Raw genomic sequence first — 26462 nt, 5'->3', positions numbered from 1 at the left:
TGATTGATTGATCTCTCAGACATAATTGGTTGATTACAAACTTTATGAGCATTGATTGATTGATCTCTCAGACATAATTGGTTGGTTACAAACTATTTACCTTTTAAAGAAATCACCCCATATTGATACCTTTTCTGTATTATTTCTTAGATGAGTAACAAAGAATTAAAATCAGGATATGTCTATACTGACATGTCTACTGATAGCAAATTTGTTACCGTTGGGAATTTGAAAGTCCGAGTCATCAAGGGGGACATAAAAGACCAAAAGGTACATCTACTTTTTCCTCATCCTTATCAGCAAAATCTAATCATCATCTTCATCATCAAGAACAATAACAACAAATGACCGATATTATTATTATATGAATCTAATTTTAACATTTTTACCATAAACTGGAGATATTGTGTTTTAAGGTTGACGTCATTGTAAACAGCAGTAGACCTGACCTTGACCTGAGTAAAGGCCGAGCATCTAATGCTTTGTTATCGGCTGCTGGTGAAGAAATTCAGACGGAGATTCAGCAAAATTACACCCACGGCATACAAGACGGGGAAATAGCAATCACATCCGGGGGACAGTTGTCATGTGAGGCCATTTACCATGGGGCCCTGTCAAAATATTCCTCAACACAAGATGAAAAGGTATGATGAATGGATGAAATATATATAGTATTTAAAACCAAATTTTTGTAAGCGGAAAACAGAAGAAAAGCAACCAATTTTTTAAAAATGAAACCAGACATTTTCAGCTGTATTATTTGTACCAATTTCAGATTCTTGAAAAACTTATCCAAACCTGTTTGGATCAGGCGAATACAGATGGATACGAGACGATGGCGATTCCTGCCCTTGGGACTGGTTTTCTTTCTTTTCCAGTGCCCGCTGTGGCTCGGATCATGTTCGACTGCATACAAAACTTTACACCCCAGTCCTTAAGTGAGGTTCGGATCGTTATATTTCCAACAGAAAAAGACATTTTCAAGGTAACCAATTTTCCATTGTATTCTTTTTTAGATGACTGCTTTATGTTAAAGTATTTGTAACTCTATATGTTACTTGAAGAAAGACTTTATTGCATAAATTAAAAAATTATTTCTTTAAGTTCTTGTTACTGCATGTTAGAATTTTAAAAAAAATGCCTGGAAACAAAATGCACGCAAGTATATATTAAACTATTAGCAACTGTACATCTTATATATCATACTAATGTTAACGTCACATGTTTTTAATGCAAATAGGTATTTTTGACGGAAGCGAAGAAGTTTCTTCACAAAGGTAAATACATTGAATATTCCAGATACATATTATTAAGAATATCAGTTTACAATCTGATATGTTCTAAAATTATAAACATTTTTTTTTATTTCTGTGCTTTTTATTCCTTTGATTTTGTACTGTGAACACAAAAATTGTAAAGTAGAATTTTTTTGAACGATTAAACAATTAGGTTCCAAACTCAAATTAAAGAGCACCTCCGTATGTTTTTGATCTTGTTCTTAGATATCAATAATAAATGATTTGTATTTTACTTATTAAGGTCAAGGAAATCAAACAAAGGCAAAGTCCCACAGTCATAAAATAGGGAAAATGACTGTTGAAGTAGTGGTGGACACACTAAGTTCTATTCATGTAAGCACTGGGTTTTATTGGCTGTGCTGAGCCAAAGTACTGGGGCGTTGACATCAATAAACTTTCTTTTAATCCCAGATGCAATGAATAGTAACAAATATTAATTTTACACATTTATTGTGAAACAATGATTACATTTTGTGGCGACTATTTGTCACAATCTATTTATACATAGATTTAAATACCCCGGCGGAACCCAGGGAATCACTACCTGCCTACCGGGATGACCTCCCTAGATCCTTGGCGCGATAGCGCCCCCACAGGTGACTGTGGTGGGAACAGACCTCTTGGTACCAACAAGAGTGAGTGCCACATCAAATGAATGAATTCAAGTTCTGACTCGGGCCCTAACTCTATACCTGCCTTCCCTGGAATACAACAACAACATGGGGATAATACCCCCAGGGGTAGGCCCCAAAACTTGCCTTTGGTACCCACAAAGATCAAGCTGGTCCCTCAGGTACCGCTGAGGTAACCCCAAATTAATCCTCCCCAGTACTGAGGATAGATTACCCAGAGTTTTGAGCCAGACATGAGAGAATTCCTCATTCGTGGTAATCCCCGAATTCCGCCGCCCCCATCCCAGATTGTGACTTAAGAAACTTTACCATAATCCCAAAGCTAGAAAATTCTCAATATATATATTTACAAGCTATACTTGCTTGCAATACTTATTAAAAGTAACACTGTACAGTAATACTGTACGTAAACACAGAATCATCAATGATCACCAATTTCACTGAAATACTGATTATGTATCACACCATAGAAATGTCCAAATAAAACTCAGGATTGAATCATTTATATTGATTTCAACAGAAAATGCCCAATTGACACCAAATGGTCCAACCATATACATAATGACCACATCCTTTCTTTGCTAATGATTCCAACCGCTAGGGTGTTCCACATACACATCTCTTTCCATGTAAGAATAGGCTTCTGTCACTGAAATTACAGAAGAGAAAGCAGCAAAAATCTGTACACATATTTTAGGGAAGGGTGGGTGGGTGAAATTTTGCAACATGTCTGCCCTTCTAGCTTTTTCGGTAGACTATGAAAATCGGGGTCATAAGGTGCTTGATTATATTGCGTCCTCTATTTAAAACTCATGGTCTCAATAATGTTTAACCACTACCAAGAACGCACGAGTTATCGCTCTTGCACTGGTATTAAAAGCATTTATCACAATATGGTGATAAATGCAATAAATATTAGCAATGTTTTGGTAATGTCTGAAATGGTGAAACATTGATTTGTTTTACTTTTACAATTGCCTACCGTGCTGCAGAATTCTCCACAACACGATTTTTGTAGCTTCAGCGAATGAATATTTTGAAATGTTTCGTTGTTGTTGTTTTTTATCCAAACCATATTGTCGAAATTAAAGATACTATGTTTTATAACATCTGTTTTAATACGCCGAAACTCCCTTATAGATAACTAACTAAAGCCAAAAGCTAGTGTTTTAAAACTCTCGGGAATGCTCAACCCTAGTAGACTTTTCAATCATAGGCAGATGTTTTAGTATGCAGTGGACCAAAAGACTTACAGCTAAGTAATGGTGGCTTATCACAATCGCTTCTAGAAGTGGCTGGAGAAGAAATGCAAGAAGAACTCGACAGCAGTTTTCCAAATGGCATCGACTTTGGCGAATGTGCTGTGAGCGAAGGTTATAATCTGAATTGCAAGTATGTTTATCATGGTGCCTTACCAAAATGGGGAACCAACACACCAGATCCTTCTTATGTAAGAATTTTTTTTTCTGTGTTGTATTTATTTTTATCATTTACTAGTATTTGTATTCTTGTTTTTATTTGTTTTCACTTAGATTCTAAAGAAATTCATGTCTGAGTGTTTAGAGGAAGCAAACAAACATTCAACGAAGTCAATAGCGTTTCCGACCCTTGGTCTTGGAGCACTACATTTTCCTGTGGACCAGACAGCTAAGCTCATGGTGCAGTGTCTCCGTGACTTTAATATGAAGCATCGTCAAATAAGCATAACTATTGACAAAGTCATTATTGTTGTGTATAATAAAGACAAAGACTGGTCACTACTACAATCTGTAAGTTATTTTGTCCATATTGGAAAATTAGTCCGCGTGCCTGTGTTACTAATAACTCGTTTTAATTTTAACCGGCGGGTGATCGGTGAACAAAATATTCATGTAACACTTGTACACGATGCTTTATTTAAAAGCACATAAGTTATTGCATGTCTTTTGCAGAAAATGCTAAAGGAACTGAAAGGCCAGATGTTTGGTAAATAATCCTTTCATTTCCCTCATTGCAGTGTAAATGTAAATGTAATTTGAACTTTTATTGATTTTTTTTTGTGTTTTAATGAATTTCTTCACTAGCTGCAACTGTTTCGAAGACGGTATACACTGGTAAAATTGACAGAATTTCAGTGAATGTCAAAGTTGGAAATCTTACGGAAGAAAAGGCAAGTTTTCATTATCAAAAAAAGTTGAAGATTATGAAGCATTTGAATTGCGGTTCAAGTAATTTACTACTTTTGTGGCGCTTTAAGTTAATTAATATGAAAAAGGCCACATCTTTTTGCGACCACCTCATATCTTTGACATAAACACGATATGTGATTTATTATGGTTTTTGATGTTTTAGGTGGACGTTCTTGTAAATAGTGTCACTCCAGATTTAGGAATGACAGCGGGAACTGCTGCGGCCCTAGCCACAGCAGCCGGTGTCGGAATGACTAACGAACTTACCCAGAATTACCCAAAGGGAATTCAGCATGGCGACATTGCTGTTACTACCGGCCATGAGATGACGTCCGTCAAAGAAATATATCATGGTGCTCTTCTGCCGTGGTATTCAAAACGGTCAGGATCGACAAAACCCCCTGCTGAGGTACCGAAGCTACAATTGGAAAAAAAAATTATCTGTTCATTCTTTCTTTTTAATGTCTATCCATTCTCATATATTTACATACACTGATAATTTTCTCCTTTTATTCCTATAAAAAACCGATTCCGCTAATTAATCACTTGATTAACCTTAAACTAATTTGAACCGGTTTTATAAATTCACCCACTTAATAAAAATAATTAATATTTAACAATATATTTTTCTTTATTTGTTAATACGGGTATTAACATTTACAACTATAGCACAAAAATGCTTATTTTTCCTGCATAGTTACAATCGTTTACGAAAAAATGATAAATAACAAATACATTGGACTTCGTTGTGTTCAAATATTGCTTTTAAATATGTGAAGAAATATTTAAAAATGTTAAAATAAGAACAAAGAAACTAAATTATGTCAAGTTGTGTAAATTATTACTGTTTTCCTGGAGATTTGTCTTTAGTGCCTTCCCGTGAAAAGACATTCGGTGATCCCGTGAACTGTTTTGAAACATCATTTTAAAAAATGCTTTGGGTACATTATGTTATTAAATAGGTTTCATTGGATATTATTCTCAATGGAAGTTTACGGAAGCCCATTTAGGACCTATCAAAAAATATTTTCGAATTCGATATAACGAATTGTAGAATTTGTTATAACGAATTTAAAAATTTGTTATAACGAATTAAATTCGTAATAACAAATTCTGAAACTTGTTATAACAAATTAAATTCATCAAATCTGTTATAACAAATAAAATTCATTATAAGAATTCAAAAAAAAATGTTATAACGAATGAAATTCGTTTAACAAATTCGAGAATTTGTTATATCAAATTCAAAAATATTTTTGATGGGTCCAAAATGGGCTTCCGTAGCTGTCGTATTTTTATCTTAGCAACAGAGAATTTCCTATATTTAATCAAAATTATTTTATGAATTAAAAAAAATTTATGTGCGATTTTCTAATACTGACAAGATTTTTATTCGTTATTATCTACACATTTTCTGTGATTTTTAAAAATATTTTAACTGTACATGTATCAGGTGTAAATTCATGTAATTTGTCTAATTTTATCCTATACTGGGTTGAGGACAGACACATTGATTTCAATAATATACTCATTTATTGTATTTTTTATTAGATTTTGGAGGAATTTGTCTTGAATTGTCTAAAGAAAGCAAACTCTTCTGGCCACAAATCGATATCTTTTCCTGCCCTCGGAACCGGATATCATAAATTTCCAGCAGATATTGCAGCTTCCAGTATGGTTTTAGCGTTTGAGAAATTTTGTAAAACAACACCGAATAAAACTATTTCCGAAATTCAAGTAGTATTATTTGGAGGTTCTAGTGATCTTCAATATTTGGAAAAGGTTTAGTCCTTTTTTACATTTTTTTTTTAAAAATCTTTATACTTGTTGATCAAGAGTCAAATCCATGCGGTATACTTTATAAATTACGCATACGGACATTGCAATAGCAATGGATCATTACAATTTAAAAGATCATAAAATACCTAGTAAATATTACAATAAAGAGCGAAGTTCAAAGCAAATTATTTTAATTAATGGCTTATGTGATTTTCATGAAACACTACAGGCTTTCCAGAGTGAATTGAGTCATATGACAAATGAATTGTCTAAAGATTCTGGAGCAAATGGAGGAAAGGGTAATTATGCACTCGCTTACAAATAAATCGTATATGACATTTAAATAATTTGAAAAATTCAAACAAAATTCTTTCATTCATTTTATGCTTAGATAAATATAGATAATATAGAAGACGAGAGTAAAAATTTCAAATAAGAAACGGCGTTACATTAATTGTCTTTTGACTAAAATCAGGTCATTTTTTAAATGACCTTGATTAACATACTTTCGTGTTCGTTCATTTTTCAGCACACAAAACTCACCACAGACACATCCAAAGACGAGGCCCGAAAGTGATTCCACAACGTGGAACAAAGAATTATCTGATCTGGAAATACCAAGAGGAAGGATGCACTCCATCGTACTGGACAAAATTCACAAACAAGAAGAAACTCAAAGAATGGAATTTAGCTGTGAAGTCTGGAGCATCACATTTGGAAAATGTAGATCAAAATACGTTTCAAAGCATAGAAAAAGCTTTCAAAAGTACATTAAGTAATGCACAAATAGTCAGTATTCAACGAATCGAAAATGTGGAACTTTTCTTGAAATACTCAGATGAATGTCAAAGACTATTTCGAAAAGCAATAGCTGAAGGAGAATTTGTTCCATTGGACAAGGTCAGTGGTTCCAGGGGCCCGGTTAAGACAATGGGTCATCTGGACACAGCAATGACCAAACACACACATCACGAAATCAACGAGTATTACTTCTTTCATGGAACAAAGCCGGACTATGTTGCAGTAATCACTGGTCAAGGACTGGACAACCGATTAGCTTATACAGGAGGATTACTTGGAACGGGTGTTTATGGTGCAGAAGATTCAGCAAAATCCGACGGATACACAGGTAATTAATTAAAAGATTTTAAAGAGGACTGGACACGGTTGCATTGTTTACAATTTTAAATTTCTATTTTTAGAAAAAATAACTTCAGTTTAATGAATTGAACTTACATGAATATTCTTAGGAATTCAATGAAAACGACATTTTTCATAACATCACGTCAAACATCTGTGTTTGCAAACAATGTACGAGCTCTGTTATTGTTTATGTTTACGTTTTACTGGGTGTGTTGAATTTGTTCACTTTGCACACATCACTGAGCACGGACAGACAATACTGGTGAATTGGTTTTGCTTTCTCAATTTTCACTCTGAATTTCCTGGATTATAGTTTTAATATTTTTCATTAATACATAACAGAATTTCTACTTTTCTTAAGTACTATGGATAAAGTTTACTTCGTGAAGTGCAAGGATATGTGTCAATCAAACGCGCAAAATCGTAGTTTTAATTATTTTCAGAAAAAGGATGCTTCTAAAAACTTTAATATTATGGTGTGAAATGCTCTAAGAACATATAAGTCATGATAATATACCAGAAAGTTTAGAAAATATTAACTTCAAATCTGTGTCTAAGCCCCTTAAGAAATTTATTTTTTTTCTCAAAAAAGAAAAACATATTTTTATCTGATTCAAATTAGACTGTGTTCGTAATTGATTGCTATAAATTGTTCCAAGTTATGTTCTTGTTCTATTTAAATCTTATTCTGAAGAAGATTTTGAAATGAAAGTACAAGAACTAAAGCTTTAATATGAATATTATCTTTTTCAGGAGCTGATATAAATGGATGTCGTCCAATGTTTCTGATGAGAATGTGTCTTGGTGATATTTACATGACAACTCAAAAGGGGGGTTTCAAGAGACCCCCTTGTAAAAAATGCGGTCGTATGGTATGTACCAGTCACCAGGAAATATACGACAGTGTGGTGGCAAGCTTCTCTTATCGCGAGTTTGTTGTATATGACAGATGCCAATCATACCCAGAATATCTCATATGGTATAAATAAACTATATTCTGACTGTGATATTCAGCAAACAATTGGGATAAATATCATTGTATTGATATTAAGCATGATATATTTGTCTGTGATAATGGCTGAACGTGTCTGCGTGAACAATGTTTTTGTAAGCTATAATTAGCTTTGTGTTATGATTAAAATTAAAATAACAATTTAAAAATAATGAAAACTTTTGATTTCCATTTCTATTTTAACGAAAATATTGACAAGTATATTATAAAAAGTGAGTCATTTTACGTATGTTGAATTTACTTTACACAATTACAAGCCCTCGTATATTTAGCCGAAATCAACTTTAGTACACTTCAAATAAAGAAACACTCCTAAGTTTACATAATTGATTTTCCTCTGTAAATTATCCCTTAAGTAGGACTTGGGGATGTTCCTGCTCTGCATGTGATGGATATAGAGAGCGGAATTTCCTTACAGTCGGATCACATCACGGAAATTCAATTTAGTTTTTTAAAATTATTTTTGTCTTTTTTGTGGATTGAAATATGTTTTATACTTGTGTTTCTTTTTATACATATGATACGGATTATTTCTAATGGTAAAAAAAAAAAACAAACGTAAAAATCTAAATATTTTCTGTACAACATTTCAAGAGAGTTTAATGTTTGCATCCTGCTGAATAAAATATAGCATTTGAAGTTTTGGATTTTTAGGTCACCCGAGTCACTCGGATGACCTATTGCTATCTGATTTTGTCCGTGTGCGTCGGTCATAAATTTTGAAACATTTTCAGTTTCTTCTCCTGAACCGCTGAACCAATTTCAACCGATTTTGGCATATAGTATCTATGGGTGATGGGGTACTATAATTGGTAATTTCATTGTTAATTTTCCGTTCCCTTGGGGCCTGAAGGGTGGGGCTAAAACCGTCAAAATTGGTGCTATCTTTAAAAATCTTTTTTACTCCTGGACAGCAAGCAATCAAACTGTTGGCATGATTGTAATAAGCGTTGAGCCCTTTACCAAAATTGTGAAATTCATGGCCCCAGGGTTCTAGAGTTAGGGCGGGGCTCTAATGATCATATAGTGAAAATGCATAAATTCTTTAAAAATCTTCTTCTCTACCCCTGTATGTTAAGAAAATTAACTAGGTGCATGTTTATCATGAGCAAGGGTGCCTCTTTCAAATTTTGAAATTTGTGGCCCGATGGTCAGGGGTTTTCTGGTGTTAGGGCGGGGCTTTAATGATCATGTAGTGAAAATGCATAAATTCTTTTACAATTGTTTTCTCTTCCCCTCTATATTAAGAAAATAAGGACAAATGGGGACAGATACAGACAAGTAAATAGATCTGCTTTATCATTTGTTACTGAGTAATAGACTAACTATTTTGTTGACCCTTGATCATCTGATTTATCTTGCTTTTAGACAACATAGCTTTGATCATATCTCAGCTTATTTTTTGTTTTATTTCATACCTCTGTCGATCCTTTACAATGCTGTATTATACTCGTACTCAGGTGACCGTTAAGGCCCTTAAGCATCTTGTTTAAAATTTGTTTTTTTATTATGCTTTTATGCCTCTCAATATCAAACTTAAAAATATGATAATTTTTATTTTTTCATTAAATATTAATAGCATTATAACTTGTTGAATTTGAAGATAGCAAATACAAGTTCTGGGTTTTTTTTCTAACTCTTTTGATTAACTTCCGATATAAGGAAAAAATAGCACGATTCTCTTTTTCTTTTTTTTTAGCTCGTGTAATTTACGGACCAATTTGTAAAACAAAAGTTATTTTTAAATATCATATTCTATATTATTTTTTGTGTTGCTTTGATTAATCTGGATTTGGAAAGAAAAACTTCCTTCACCTATCACTAAAATTCATTCTGGAAATTTAGATATTATATCCGATTTAGGAATATTACTTTCGGTTTGGCTTGTTCGGTTTGACAGCAGAACTTAAATGACAAACGGGTAAGATTTCATATGCTTTGAAAATTAAAAATAAAATTTAAGCTACTATGATATGACTTTAACCCTGAATTCAAATGTTAAAAAGAAATTAAGGGGAATTGTTACCAACGTTTTCTTGGGTTTATAAACCGAAAGTCCCTTTAAGGTATTTGCATTGCTTGTAAACACATGGTTGGCGTGCATACAGAGACTCTGTTTAAACAGAAACCAGAATTTAAAAAAAAAATCAATATATAATCCTATATTTTGAGACCCTGTTGTTCTTTAAAATTTCCCCCGTTTTTATTTAAAAAATATTTGTCTAAATTTTGTGGCACCAAGGAGAATGACGAACATGATCGTGTTTTCTGGAAAAGAAGACTTGCCATATATATAAGAGGGTCCATAACATGATCAAAGCAACTGGGGAAGGGACATGGGGGTGGGTTACCCTTAAATTTTGCAGATATATGGTATACTATAGAAAACAAAGCTACATTGTACTTTATGAATGTGCCTCATCAATAATTACGTCTGATGATCCCCCCCATTTTTTTGTTTGTCAAGGATTTTTTTGCTTGTAGTGCCCACTAAATTACTTCCTACGACCGGGCTTGCATAATTTGAAATAGAAATTATCACTTGTACACGAATGTTTGCAAATGTAAAGTTGGTATGTCTGAAAAAGATTTTTTATTTCGTACACATTCCCCTGTAAAACCCAGATTCCTTATTGTGGTCCGAAAGACCCATGGGAACATGGTTGGAACAAACTGGATTCTGTGTTACCTGGGGGATGCTTGTATATTAACATGATTGGTCGTGGCTCTCTGTTCTTGATGAGAAGATTTTAATGATCCTTCTTTATATATTGTAAAAGTTTGATCCCTTATTTAACTACTTCTGGGGCCATGATTTGAACAAACTAGATTCTGCACCACCAGAGGATGCTTGTATATCATTATAATAAATCATAGACACGCCGTTTTGAGAAAAAAATTTATGATTTTTTCCATCATAAAATTTTAAAAATTTCGTAAAAATTTGATCTTCTATTGTGACCTCACCCTACCCGTATCAACGGGGGCCTTGATTTGAATTCTGATTGATTTTGATTCTTCTTTATATATTCCCTTGTAAACATTTTATTTTATATTACCTACATGTACCTATATTTTCTTATTTACCTACGACTACTTCGGGGCCATGATTTGAACAAATTAAATCTGTAGTACCTGAGCATGCTTGTATATTAATATGACTTATCATAGACCCGCTGTTTTAAGGGAAAGATTTTGAAATAATTTTCCTTTACATTCCCATGTTAAAAATTCGATCATCTGTTGTGACCTAACTTCCGAGGACTGTTTGAAAGACAAAGAATGTGAACTTCACAATCCCCTATTGTTCCCCAAGAACCATGATTTGAACATAACTGATGTTATATACATATTTATATGACTAAGTAATCATGGTCCTTTAATTCTTAACAAGATTCATTTCAAATTTCAATCTTAAAAATATATTTCAATTTAAAACCATAGGATCAAAATAGGGTATGATAGTTTTAATATGGGAATTTAAAAAAATCTTCTCAGGAGCAGTAGAGCTATGATTATCATATCAATATGCAAGCATTTTCAGGTAGGGCCAACTCGGATTTATTTAAATAATCCCCGTTATGTAGAGTGGGGTCACAATCTGAATTAATTGCTTTACATTACAATATATCACTAAGTCAATGCTGACTGACGTTTTTCATACTAATTGTTAAAGCCATTATTTACACACTGAATTGTCAACGGATTTTCCGTTATTTTCCGATCATGATAAGGAGCACACGGCGGGTGTGACCGGTCGGCAGGGGATGCTCACTCCTCCATGGCACCTGATTCCACCTCTAATGTTTAAGAGGTCCGTGTTTGCTCTGCTCCTGATTTGTATTTTTGAATGGACTTTTGAGCTTGAATACTGTCCGTTATCTCCATCTATTTCATTGTAACATTTTAAGAAAAATCTTTAAAAACATCTTCTCTAAAACAACAATGCCATGATTAATCATATTAAAATGTAAGTTTCAACAGGTTGTGTAGATAAAAAGTTAAATTAAATCCGGGATTGGGATGCTGCAATAGGGATAAAAGTTTTAAATACAACTTATTTAACGTCGGCATGCTAGGAAATCATATTGGCATGCGACATATTTATCTCAACTTGCAAAAACTTGCATGTTGACATGGATAAGATGCACATCAATTTAATTATCTTGCATGATGACATTAATAAGTCTACCTAATTAATTTGCATTTTGAAATAAGTGTGTGAATAATTAAGTATGTGCAAGTTAAATTAATTATCTACATATTGACACTAATAAGCCGCATGTCAGCATAATTTTCTTGCATGTTGACATTGATAATTCACATGTCAAAATAATTATGTTAAATGTTGACATTAAAATGTTTCAAGTCGACAAAAATAAATCGCAAGCTAAAGACAACATACACTTAATAATGTTGTATGTTGACATGAATCAGTAGCATGTAAACATGAATTCATGTATGTTGCATCTTGCATGTATGATGTCAGGTGCTGGCGTGGTAATTTTGCCCGTACTAAAACCTGATACTCAAAATATGGTGTTAAGTACTGAATCAGTTTGGTGGCGTAAACATAATATGCAGGTAATAGTGGAATGATACTCTGTTCACAGGGAAAAATTACGATGAAAAAGATGATGCAATCCTGTTTGTTGTAAAGCTTAGTTGTTAGTTGGCCACTAATGTCTATAAGTAGTAAAACATACAAATAAGAAGCAAATGCGGCAGACCCTGTGGTGTTTTTATTTATCTTGAGTTCACTAGGTTATGTCTTGTCTACATATGAATGAAAATACAGTTGTATCGTTTTTTTGAAACGTCGTCAATATATCTAAATGTCGAATTGAAAGCCACAACAAGAGTCATCTCCTTCTCATGTAGAAGTTTTTAAAATAAATTTTGCATCAAAAGAATATCAATAGGTCACCTAATGAAAGAACTCAATTAGTACCCATCGGAATTGCAACATATTGTTGGAAGACCTGGTTTCAAAAGACTACGTAGATATTGATAATGAGGAATTCCAGAATATTATTTTTTAAATTCAGCTTAAGAGTACTTGTGTGTATCAGAATAATTCTGAGTTTTGGAATTTCCGAATTCTATTTTTATTGAAGAAGCAATTATCTTTGATGTAAAAGGAATGGTCTTAAATTTATCATGAGAAATGGTTATATAAAATGAAAGGCATCATTGTGATATCATTGATTTTTAAAATATATTTTTGTTTTCAAAAGTTCTTTATAGTTTTTTGAGAATCCACATTTGATTACACGATTTCTAGAATACGTTATAGCACGGTATGTCTGAAGTCTCTCCTTCATATAGCAGTTTATATTTTTGTGAAGAGTAAAGACAGATCCTTGGTAGATAGAACATCAACTGGACCGTGCAATTTATCTTTGTAGGGACAAATTTCAAGTTTTTAATTCGCAAAATCATATCATCAACAACGATCTGGGGACTTACATATAATTCATGGATCTTTTGATAAGGTTTAGCTGAGAGAGATTAGGAAGATTTGTTTTAAAATGTCATATGTTTATAACAGAAAAAGACAAGTTATGGAAGCTTTAAAAGTCAATATTAAAATATGTTAACTTTATGACAAGTTGTTTTATTTAAAGATTTATATCTTCGAGGAAAAAAAATTGAAGCGTGATACTCAAATGTGTCTTAAGAACAATGGGCCTCTTATTTAATATTTATCAAAATAATATTTAAACGCTATATCAACGATTCACATACATGAAATTTCCTTCCTTTTTCAAAATTCCAGGCCAGTATCAGTTAACTGCAGTATCTCTGTGAAAGAAAAATTTCCTGAAACTATAAAATAATGGCTACAGATGGCGGTAACAGGTTCGTTACAGTGGGGAATCTTAGAGTGCGTGTTATTAAAGGAAACCTTTCTGACCAACAGGTAAACACCATTACTATCATTAAATATGAAGATGACAGGCAGTAATTATGCTCAATCCATTGAAACCTCTATTTAATCGTGCAGAAGATATTTTAACTCATCTCCATCACTAGTTGTTGACCATATTATCTTGGGATTACAATTTGTACAATTATTTCAACACGGGCTTTTTTCTGAATAATAACTTAAACCAGTCACAGCATTAATCTAAAGGGAAATTGAAAATGAATTAAGGTTTACCAAACAGAGATAAAATGTAACAAAATAAACTAAAATTTCATATTTGATTGATTGTTCTCTTCTATTCTAAAATAAAAGGGAGGGGGTATTAAAATGTTTACTGTCTAGAAATAGGGATGAGATAGGCATATCTTGAAAATACTTCAATATAATTTTCTTTTATTTCATAAGATTAAGTGTAAAATCATTGTTTGTTTTGAAGCCTTGTCTTTTTTTTTTCTTTAAATCAAGGTTGATGTTATCGTGAATAGCAATGGCTCTGACCTTGACTTGAGTAAAGGTCGTGCCTCCAAGGCTTTGTTAAGTGCTGCTGGTTTCGGAATTCAGGTGGAATGTCAACAGAATTATCCTAATGGGATACAGGACGGAGAAATTGCAATTACCTCTGGGGGACAGCTTTCCTGCCAGGCGATTTACCATGGGGCGCTGTCAAAGTATTCTTCAACACAAGATGAACAGGTTTATAATTTTCAGTATTCAAATCCATTCTGATCTTAATACGACAAATAGAAATTTTCTTAACAATTTACATTTATTAGCATAAATTTTGTTTAAAGATATTTCATGGCTTCCTTCATTGAATATTAAATCTACACCTACTTCCTTTTAGACACTTCAAAATCTTATCGATGCCTCACTGAAACAAGCAGAATCAGATGGTCATCAGACGATCGCTTTTCCCGCGCTTGGTGCCGGGAGGCTTGGATATCCTGCCACTAGTGTTGCAGAAATCCTGTTAACTTGTATAAATAATATTACACCACAATCACTCCAAGAAGTCCTCATTGTGATCTTCAAGAAGGATAACGATCTTTTCAAGGTAAATTTGGAAATTCTCAACAATATAAATTCCTTTAGTTAATACAAAAAGCATCTTCTTTGAAAATATTAAAAATTTTGGATGTTTTGGTTTTGAATTGAACATCAAATAATTCTACTAAGATTTTTTGTTATGAAGATAACGAGCTTTTTCGGGACAATGTAACATTTATCGTTTCTCCATTAATTTCCTGACGACATTGCTTTCCTAGAAACATCTTTTGAGTATAGTGTTATCAAATGTTAGTTACAGATATTATTGATACCTTTCATAATATAGTTAGATGGGCATAAGAGATTATGTAAGCTTTTTAATACTTAAGCTTTGATAACTAAAACAAATTCAAAATTTTTTTTTAAACCTTTAGAAAGGGATTAAATGAGTCTGAATGAAACATTGCTAAACGCTTAAATTATTTAGTACTTCGAGACTGATTCATTTGATGTTTTTTTTTGGAGTGAGAGGACAGTTTTTAGAACCCGTTTATTTCCAATTTATTTATTTGAACATTTTTTCCGGGTACTTATTTTATTTATTTATCATGCAGACATTTTTGACAGAAGCTAAAAAATATACATCTTCACAGTCAGGTAAGCTGATATTCAGTTGTGGAAGTAAAATAAAATCGAAATATCATATTTATGCACATGTAGAGTTATACGATAGAATCTGTTAGTTTCTGAGTTTAGATTTACGTGTGATATTTCACAATTTTAATTTGATTTTTTTTTTGTAATTCAGAGGTTCATACACCTAACGTTCAGCCACCTGTTTCGAAGAAGTGACACAAAATAGTGCAAAAATTGGGAAAGCAGACGTTGAGGTCATTGTGGGCGCTCTGCATAATGTTCACGTAAGTATGCATAGAAGTTCAGAATCTTAATGGTTCAAAAGAACTTACATAAATGAGCTCCTATCTTGAATTAAAACGCTCTTGGGGCTTTCAACCCTTTATATACAAATTTTAATCAAAATGAAAGAACTTCCTTTGATGTGATAAAATGCTTTGTTTAATGATCTAGGCAGACGTGTTAGTGTGTAGTGGACCAAAAGACTTGCAACTCAGTAATGGAGGATTGTCTGAAGCTTTGTTGAGAGTTGCTGGACGAGAAATGCAAGATGAATTAAACCAGAATTATTCAAATGGCGTTGAATATGGAGACATTGCAGTCAGTGGAGGTCATCGACTTCAATGCAAATTTGTGTACCACGGGGCTCTGCCAAAATGGGGGACCAGTCAACCTGATCCATCATCAGTGAGTCTAATATCATAATTTTTTTTAATTTATAATTTAAACATAATGACAAACGCAGTTGAACTTTTGGTTATATTTTACGGACACTTTTTCTGTGGTATATTGCTTTCGTTCAATTTATATTCATGATATTATTTTGGCATTTATAGACGTTGGAGAAATTCATGGAGAAGTGTCTGGAAACAGCAAATAATCATTCTACAAGATCCATTGCTTTTCCCACGCTCGGAGTTGGGTCTTTACATTATCCTAGTGATCAAACAGCAAAATTGATGGTTAAAACAATACGAGACTTTAGTACAAAACATTCTCGTATGAATATCAGGAAAATTATCATTGTAGTGTATAGTGGAAGCAATGACTGGTCCACTGTTCAGAATGTAAGAGTTGAGACATTTATTTCTGTTGTTTGTTTTCTTTTTTAATTCAAAGTATTTCTTCTTGCAACAAAGAAAAATCTATGTTTCTTTGGGTAGTCAAGACGTCGACGCTTAAAATTAAGTTCGCTTTATAAACGGGTATGTGGGTCAAGATTTTGAATGAATAGCAGTGCTTTTCGCGGGAAGCTCGGTGGTACAAAATATGAAGTCATAAAATATGATTTTCATATAAAATTTATTTTTGAAATTCAATTGACTATATTTTCTGTATTTTGCAATATTCTTCTAAGAGTTAAGTACCTTCGCCGAGCACCCGACATTAGAAGTCTTTCAAATATGACTTTAAAAATGTAGGTCCCATGTCACGTTAGGCGTTGGTACGATAAAGAACCCTCACTGCTCAATGACCCTAAGTTTCGAGTATAGGTCTAAATTTGAAGCCCTTCATCGGTTTTTGTTAAAGTCTCATATAAGTGAAAAATTCTCGCAAGGGACGTAAATCAACAATCAGTCAACAATCCTAAGAGTTTAATGAGCTTTTTTTGTTATATCAAAATCACACAAAGCAATCATTATTTGAAAATAAATTATGTTTTCTTACATTATAGGTCACCACAAAAATCTAGAGTAGCAATTAACAAAACAAAAGTCTTTTTAATTTGATACATCTGAATAAATTGTCTAATTTTCTACACTTACTTTAGATTGCACATTGCTAGAAATTAAATGAATGGAGACATATTAGAATTTGTTTGTTTGATTTTTATATTTTTTCTTCCTTTAGGAGTTTATGAAAGAATTAAAAGGAGGTTCATCGGGAGCCACTTTTGTTCCAGGGACTTCAGGTTTGTGTAACATGAGTAACTTTTTAAATAAATCGGTACTAAAAAACACAGGACAGGACAAGGTTTTTTCCTGGTTTGAACAAGAGTTTCATATAAAATTCCTCCACTTAGTTTTGAATGTAAGTTTCGTGCATTGGTGTTGTTGTTATACTTACTAAATGTGCTAAATGAATCTTAGGTTTTAAAACCTGCTGATATTTGTTTCAAGTTGTAATTTTGCATTATTTAAGCCACAAGTACTGTGTCCCGACAGTCATATTCTGGTCAGGTTGGGGGTATTCCTGTCATTGTTTTGGTTGGGAGTCTTGTTGAACAAAAGGTGAACCTCATAATGTTTTCATTTGATCGATTTCATTCAAATAATGATTTATTTACTAAAGAGCTTGATGAGATATTTTAACAGATAACCATAAATTTTTAACATGTTTTAATTTATATATATTTCGGTGGAAATTTGTTGAAATTTTAAATAATTTGAGTCAAAATTTCTATGATTTTTTTTTAAAATAGGTGAACGTGATTGTTAACAGCGTTGCTAATGATCTTGGAATGACGTCAGGAACATCTGGGGCAATAGGCACAGCAGCTGGGCCCGGTCTATCTCAAGAACTGGCTCAAAATTATCCCCAAGGAATTAATCATGGCGACATTGCTGTATCCAAGGGATACAATCTGAGTTGCAATGAAGTTTATCATGGAACTTTGTTACCATGGTATTCAAAACGTTCCGGAAGTACCAAACTTCCCCATAAGGCAAGCAAAAATATATATAGATAAATAAAAAAAACTGAAATAAATTTGAAAAAGCATTACAAACAAAAACAAAATGATATAATTAATTATTGAATTTTTATTGCTTGTAACTTCGACCGCAGATGTCAAAAAAGCATAAACTAGTAGAATCTCTAATTATCATGATTCTATATTGTACACATGTAGTTGTTGGAGGACTTTGTCTTGGGTTGTCTGGAGAAAGCAAATAAAAGTGGTTACACGTCTATAGCCCTTCCTGCCCTTGGGACTGGATTTCATAAATTTCCTGCAGATGTGGCGGCCGCTAACATAGTATCGTCAATAGAAAAGTTTTCTAAGCAACGCCAGCAACAGAGTATCTCAGATATACGAGTTGTACTGTATGGGGGGAGTAGTGATTTACCTAAACTAGAAATGGTAAGTTTTCATTTTTGTAAAATAATAATACCGGTACCTTATATTTAGCATCATAATAGTTAATCTGTATTTAGGTCACATTTTTGACCCCATCCGTTACTTTAATAATTAATGATTATAATGAAATAATCTATTAATTTTTGTTAAATTCTATATATCTTTACTTATATATTGACAGGCGTTCAAAGACGAAATAAATCAGGCTAATTCCTCAGGTATATCATGATATATTGAACAAATAAGAAATGCATAGTAAAGGCTTTACCGATCAGTATTACTCCATTTATTCCATTTATATACTGAAAGGAAAAAGAAACGCAGGGTAAACTTTTTAGGTGAAACAAGATTATATATTTCTGACGTATTTTCCAGTTTTCCTATCTAATATTTAAAATCATCTTTAATAAAATTGTAACCAAAATCTCATTTGATTTTCCCCAATAATTTGTGAGTTATTGAAAATGACAGTACCCCCCAAAAGTGAAAAATGAAAATTCTCATTATCTCACATGTCTCCCTCGCGCATCTGTCACAGCCTTGATTTTCCTATGCATGAAGTTCTTCGGTGTGTTTTTCCTTCTAATAGGGATATTATTCAACCCTTCCGAGAAGGCAGCCCTTAGTTGATTGAGACCAGCTAAGACATTTAAACCCTATCGTCCACGTAGTCCCACAGACGTTTGATGCGAAAAAGATGGACTTGATGGAGACCAATCAAGTGGATAAATGTGATTGTGAGAAAATCTTGACAAGCCCTGCCAGCATTGGGAGGGGGGTTAACATGCCCCAAAAAATAGGCAAACGACGCGCGCATGCGCGAGTTAGAGGAACACTAACGTTAAGTTGACGAGCTCACAAACCAAAATCGCGCTATCGATTTTCTTAAGTTTTGGGGTGAATGTAACGATTATGATAGACTGCTGTATTAATAGCAATTTTAGGGTAATGTGATGGTGATTATACAGGTGGCAGGATGATTTGCCCGACCTTGACGTGGCGCTGTTACGCGTCAACGTCATCATCACGGTTGGTTGGAAACCTTTCTACGCCCTCTCTGAGAGCGGGTAAGACGTTGTATTGTTTAAAAATTCACAACAAACTGCACAAAAACCTGTCATTGCCATTATCTTTTACTTAGGCAATGCAATAGCCAGACCCCATGGTACTTCCGTCAACCGTACTTTGATTTCAAGAAATGCAAATCGACTGTAAATATCGAAAATAATGTGTATAATTTAAGTGCAGCAAATGGTACAACGAGATGTGTTGAAAACATGTTGTCATCAATATGCACGTGTTTTCGGCTTTTTACCACTTTCCTTATGTGACGTCATACATTTCACGGTTGATTAGTTCTGAACACTGATTTTAATGCACAGTAACCAAGATATCCCTCTGACCAAATTTCATAATTTTCGGTTATACAGATAAAAAATTTTCGCGTATTATGTTACCCTGCGTTTCTTTTTCCTTTCCGTATATTTATAATTATGGTAAAATTCCTCATATAATCCATTTATCTCTATGCTATTAAAGGTAAAAGTTCCCCTGTCCCTTCAGCCCCAAACAGACCAAGGAACGTACAATCTATTCCACAACGAGGCACAAAAGCTTACCTTGATTATAAATATCGAGAAGCGCTCAGAACACCACCCTACTGGACCAAATATACCTCCGACAAAAAACTTAAGGGGTGGAATTTGCAGGTAAAATCGGGGAAGTTCCATTTGGAAAATATTGACCAGGTAACTCACAGATCCATTGGAAATGCGCTAAAAAGGACTTTAGGAAATGCACAAATTGTTAGTATTCAGAGACTAGAAAATGTCGAGTTGTTTCTTAAGTATGGAGAAGAATGCCAGAGGCTATTCCGAAAAGCAAGCGTAGAGGGAAATTTTACGACATTGGATAAAATTCCACAGTCACGTGGGCCTGTAAAAGTAATGGGTTCATTGGATCCCTCCATGACGAAACATACTCACTCCGAAATTAACGAGTATTATTTTTTTCATGCTACGAAGTCTCAATATGTTGACGTCATTTGCAGTCAAGGGTTGGACAGTCGGCTTGCAGCGAGTGGAAGACTCGGAGCGGGAGTGTATGGTGCTGAGGTAGCCTCTAAGTCACATCAATATGCAGGTAGTTCTCCCTCACAACCCTCACAACGCCAGAGATCCTGAGTCAACAAGTTGCCATTGGACCCCTGACAAATTTTATTCAATATTCAACGGGCTGAGTGCGGCGTGTCTTTCGGGTAAAATACAAATCTTGATTGTTTTTCTTATCTCTCGACCAATCACATTAACCCTTTCAGTGAAAAAAAAAACGTGTAACACGTGCATTGAGTTGTCAACTGCTTACGTTTAGTTTACGTTTTCTATCAACTGATGAAAGCCCCGATCTGAATTATGCTTCTCAACGAGAAGCAGGCCTCGTAGAGTATCGAATGAAATTTGTCCTTGGTCCAACAGTAACGAGTTGACTCAGGATCCCTGACGTTGTGAGGATGTCTTGTCTTTTCTTATTAAGCATTATGAAAAAAGAAACACAAAGAAGCAAAGAAAAAAATAATTTACTTTTGTTTTAAGGGATGTTTAATACATATCTATTCCGAAACAGTTGTCCATAAAACAGTAAAAATTCTTATTATAATAGTTTAAAGAATTCTTTTACCATTTGTTGATATTTGAAGTTTGATATATGAATTATTTTTCTTTTTTTAGGATGTGACAACCAAAACCGTTATCCAATGTTTTTGGTTAGAATGAGTCTTGGTGACATTTATCTGACCAATTCTGGTGGAAATTATAAGAGGCCACCATGCAAAATATGTACAAACCCTGTATGTGTGACTCATCAGGAAATTCATGACAGTGTAGTGGCGAATGGTGGAGCCTTTTCGGATCGAGAGTTTGTTGTTTATGATAGGAATCAGTCCTATCCTGAATATCTAATTTGGTACAATTGTTAGAATAGACTTCTGTATATTAAAAATGAGATTTCCTGTGCTGAAGCGTAGAAAGAAAACAAACAAATTGGTAAATATTCCTATGAATGTGTAATGGATCGGTTTTTTTCTCATTTGCTGACTGGAAAAGAAAGAATTGATTGAGTACTATTTAAGCAAGCATGGCTTGACTTGAAGTTCCCTCTTTCTCTCTCTTTTAAAACACCTCATATTGAAACTTGGTACATTATTGCTAAGGCACTTTAAAAACTAATCATACTTCCCATGAACTAGGAACGTTTATCACATGTTTGTCATTTTACTGTAGTTCAAAGTGTGTTCAATAATTTATCTATTACTTATTTTTATGTAAAGTGGAATAGACATGTCTTATTATGCGAAGAAATACAAATTTTCTTCAATTCTTTATATTGAAAATTTTGGTTGCGTGTGTAATAAAATAAGTAATACATAATCATATCTTGCCTTTAAATGTCGGTGTATGGGTATGTTCGGGTGTGTATTGAAATACATAAGATTATGACACAAAATCATATGTTCTCTTAAATTTTTAATTAAATTTTTTTTTTTACTAATATCGATTACATGTACTTCAAATGAATTAAAATCTTTAAAAATATTTGAAATAGAATTGTAGATTTGTACGATATCGTAAGATAAAGAGAAGGCTGCATCCAACTTCGATTTTTACTCAGTATTTTTTGAAGAATTAACACGACTTTGATCGTATTGTGGCGATCTTCATTGATACATTGACACTAATACTAACTGGGATCCTAGAAATGCTGTATTCATAGAAACATGCCTACATTCATTTACAGTACTAAAGATAAGGTGGCTGGGGATAGCTCGTACTAAAGTACCGGTCAAATTTCTTTAAAAACTGAGATATCCTCTGTTGATATTTTATGTGGAAAAATGAATAGAATAAGTTATATTTACAGTACTTTTTTCGTTTGTAAGGGATTTATTGTACAGAGAGGCGTGGCAGTCGAGTCGCGAAGCGACGAGACTGTCACGTCTCCCTGTGCGATAAATCCCTTACAAACGAAACAGAGTGTCTGTAAATGTCTTGTTTCATGGTCGATTGCATAGTCACTCCTTCAGCGCCAAACTGCAAGCGATATTACTACGTCACAGGCCTAGGTCCATCGTAATTCCACATGGTGTTCAAACACAGCAGATAGTAAGAAGGAGGTGGTTGCATTGAAAAATCAAGTGGTGTTAAGGACATACGCAACGTACTTTACCTTCTGATAATTTTTCAAGATATTCTTAATTTAAGATTAAAGTGCCATCAGATGTTTGTAGACAAAAAATCAGCATGCAATACCAGGGGTTTTAAAAAGATATGAATTGATGAAAAATCTTGTATAATTCAAAGAAAAATATACAAAAATTACCAAACATATATTTTAGATGTTTTGTTTATCCAAACTTGTTTTAGAAGAAGTGTACAACAGCATATATAGACAATAAAATGTAGCACACAGTTACTTTAAGTATTGGAACTCTTCAACTCCAGTGAAAAAGACAATAAAGTTCAAACTACGTTGCATATGTCCTTAAACGAGTGTGCGATTGTATTTGATGGATTAAGTATGAGTATTTCAAAAACCATAACATAAACAGGCACAATGCTGGAAAAAGGTGATTTAGTCCTGGATCCACCCGTACTTTGACTCGCTACGTTGTTGTAAAAATACTGTTACAGGGGATACGCTTGCATCATTGTCGGAAATCCGAGTCAAGTACTACCGCAGGTGTCCAAATTATGGAATGGAAATAGTATATACGAACATGCATCCTTTTGCATGCAACTCAAGGAACCTAGAAAGCAGGTGCTATTAAAGAATCATCGAAAGTGGGCGTGTTTGCAATATTGTCAGATCTCAATTAAGATTATCTGTTTTACTTCGAATATTTCATGAAATTCTGTTTAAAATTTTAAGTTTACTAATGAGTTTACATGTATTGCTCTAGAAAAGGGTTTTCATGTATAGATTTTCAGGGTGTAGGGTGTGTGTGTGTGTGTGTGTGTGTGTGTGTGTGTGAATTTTATGAGGTTTTTCATGTTTCCTCTGTATATGTTGTATATGTTCACAGAGTTTGGAAGTTATTGTACTGTACATTGAAAGTTACTGTACGGCTAAATTCCGCCCCCTAGAAGTTATAGTACGTTGGAGTTCTACTTGATTTAAAGTATGACTAACATCAATAGAAAAAGTTCCGCACTATGACACAATTATAGGATACAGGTGCAGTGTAGCAGAGTGCTTATCGAGAAAATGATGTGCAACATGTAGGTGTCACTATGATCTTGGCATATACAGAGCTGTAAATCCAAAACTAAGACATTTGCTGCCAGTTGCCAAAGAAATTAAGCTGGAAAGCAGTAGGTCTAAGAAGAAGGTCTGTATCTCAGAGGGAAGGTGAATGGGCCCAGATCAATTGTTGAATTTTCATCAGGACATGCATTGAGGTACAAGATGCTGGGAGTTTCATCCACCTCGCTAGGGACTGGTATGGGCTGTATGGGTGCGAATGAGGCTCAAATCTTGGAAAAACAAGCCAAAATTTGGGGATGCCCCAAAGTGCATTTTCGGTACACAGGTAATATGTAGATTACATGCTATAAGTTGACATATATTTTGAGCTATGGGGATATGAAGTGCATATAATACCCCCAAAACTGTCTCAACATATATGTTTTTATTGCCCTCATCTATATGCCTACCCCTTGGCATATGTTTGGCATTAAAAAAAACTTTCCCTTGCCACCTAAAAACTTTATAAACCCCAAAAAACCTTCGAGTGTAAGTAGATGGATAGCAATATCTTGTTGTTGCGTTAGAACTCAATAACTATCTTTATTTTCTAGCTAATACATAGTCTATAATAAAAAAAAACTACTAAAAGTCTAGAGAATTTTAATAGCGTTCAATATCTTAAATAGAGAATATTACAGAGTAAAATCCATATCATATGTCATATCAGCCCGAGTGGCCCCATATCAGCCTGAGGGCATTTAAGAATGTTTCGTGCATGTTTATGACATTTTTAAAAAAAATCTAATAGAGCTACTAAGTATATGATAATATAGGGTTATTGAACTTATATGTTGAGTATTGGCACGAGTTAGCAGTACAATGCACGAGCTTGCCAATATCCTAATTATGTTCCCCAAACGAAGTTTGGGAACATATTGTTTTTACTCTGTTTCTTCTTCTTCTTATTATGTTCCCCAAACGAAGTTTGGGAACATATTGTTTTTACTCGGTTTCTTATTATTATTATTATTAAGGTCTTCCGACTTCCTTCGGAAGACCTTATTGTTTTCCGTCTGTTTTCTATTATTATTAAGGCCTTCCGTTTTAGACGGAAGACCTTATAGTGATTCTACTGTTTCTTCTTTTTATTATTATTTTTTTTTCCCCTTTTCTTTTCTGGGCGATTTCTCAGAGATGACTGGACGGATTTTCTTGAAATTTTCAGGGATGACAGAGAATGAAAATATCCCCAGGCGTTTTTTTCATTTTCTCAAAATTCACTTCCGGTCGTCAGATATGTCCGATTTCCGTTTTTTTCAAAAATATTTTGTCCCAGTCATATCTCAGAAACGGTAAGAAATTAAGACACCAAACTTATAGGGTTAATAGGTCTTGAGGAGTAGGCAAAACCATTTGGGTTAAGAGCGTCAGCCGTCACTTCTGGTCGTCACAGGAAGTGATCAAAGAAATCGAAATTTTCAACTTTTCTTTTTTGATTTTTTTCTTTCATCACATTGTTGCATCTTATTTGTAGATTCGAAATATGTTGGTCCCACCGGAAACAAAAACGTCAACTTCCGGCTATAAGCAAAAAACTGCATAATTTGAGTATTTTACTTTCCCATAAATATTTTTTATAGATAATGTATTTGAAGTGATTTTTGAATATGTTATCAAGACTGCAAATGTCTAGAGTAACGTCAAATATCTTTGTAAAATTTTACTTCCGGTCGCGCGTTTGAATGTCCGCAAAATGAGAACTTGTCCGAGTGAGATCTCAGAAACGCTAATAGATTAAGACACCAATCTTATAGGAGTATTAGACCTTGAGGAGTAGACAAAAGAATTTGGGTTAAGAGCGTCAGTCGTCACTTCCGGTCGTCACTGGAAGTGATCAAAGAAATAAAAAAATTCAACTTTTCTCTTTTGGAATAAGACTTGCATCATATAATTGTATCTTTTTCACAGTTACGATATGTGTTGGTCCCACCGGAAACAAAAAACGACAACTTCCGGTTATTAGAGAAAAACTACATAAAAGGGTATTTAATTTTCCCATACATATCGCCTATAGATAGAGTTCTTTAAATGATTTTTATATATGTTATTGAGACTGCAGATGTCTAGAGTGACGTGAAATATTTTAGTAAAATTCACTTCCGGTCGCGTGTTTTCTTGTCCTCAAAATGAAAACTTATTTCAGAAAGATCTCGGAAACGACATAAAATTAAGACACTAAACTTAAAGGAGTAATAAACCTTGGTGAGTAGGCAAAACATATAGGGTTAAACGCGTAAGCCGTCACTTCCGGTCGTCACAGGAAGTGATCAAAGAAATCAAAATTTTCAACTTTTCTTTTTAAAATTAAAACTTGCATCACTTTATTGCTTCTCTTTCGCTGTTTTAAAATATGTTAGATTCTATCGGAAACAAAAACTTTAAACTTCCGGTTTTTAGAGATAAACTACGTTATTTCGTGGTTTAACTTTCTCATAAATATCACTTATATATAAGTATTTGAAATGTTTTTTACATATGTTGTAGATACTGCAAAAGTC

The 26462-nt window shown here is 33.7% G+C and overlaps 1 protein-coding gene across 1 annotated transcript; it reads left to right on the top strand.

The window, feature by feature from the left end:
- Positions 1 to 192: 192 nt before the first annotated feature.
- LOC133192948 (uncharacterized) lies at positions 193 to 21671 on the top strand. Its single transcript, XM_061328950.1, has 26 exons — positions 193 to 270; positions 417 to 644; positions 776 to 985; positions 1241 to 1277; positions 1540 to 1631; positions 3147 to 3380; positions 3463 to 3699; positions 3862 to 3895; positions 3994 to 4079; positions 4262 to 4507; positions 5650 to 5880; positions 6107 to 6176; positions 6407 to 7006; positions 7774 to 8006; positions 13869 to 13955; positions 14427 to 14654; positions 14806 to 15015; positions 16038 to 16271; positions 16421 to 16651; positions 17436 to 17511; positions 17727 to 17829; positions 18027 to 18150; positions 18436 to 18666; positions 18845 to 18881; positions 20203 to 20805; positions 21390 to 21671. Exons 1-26 carry the CDS (start codon positions 193 to 195, stop codon positions 21635 to 21637), a joined length of 5028 nt encoding a protein of 1675 aa, XP_061184934.1. The 3' UTR covers positions 21638 to 21671.
- The last annotated feature ends 4791 nt before the right edge of the window (positions 21672 to 26462 follow it).

This window comes from Saccostrea echinata, unplaced genomic scaffold, assembly GCF_033153115.1.
Source record: "Saccostrea echinata isolate AGI-Se365-2 ecotype Australia unplaced genomic scaffold, CSIRO_AGI_Sech_v1 ptg000025l, whole genome shotgun sequence".
In the NCBI taxonomy this organism is placed as follows: domain Eukaryota; kingdom Metazoa; phylum Mollusca; class Bivalvia; order Ostreida; family Ostreidae; genus Saccostrea; species Saccostrea echinata.
This window is presented reverse-complemented; position numbering and strand designations above follow the sequence as displayed.

Coding starts and splice junctions, on each gene's coding strand:
- LOC133192948 (XM_061328950.1), top strand. CDS start 193: ATGTCTACTGATAGCAAATTTGTTACCGTTGGGAATTTGAAAGTCCGA. Junction 7,007..7,773: donor AAAATCCGACGGATACACAG/GTAATTAATTAA, acceptor TATCTTTTTCAG/GAGCTGATATAAATGGATGT. Junction 18,151..18,435: donor TTAATCATGGCGACATTGCT/GTATCCAAGGGA, acceptor GTACACATGTAG/TTGTTGGAGGACTTTGTCTT.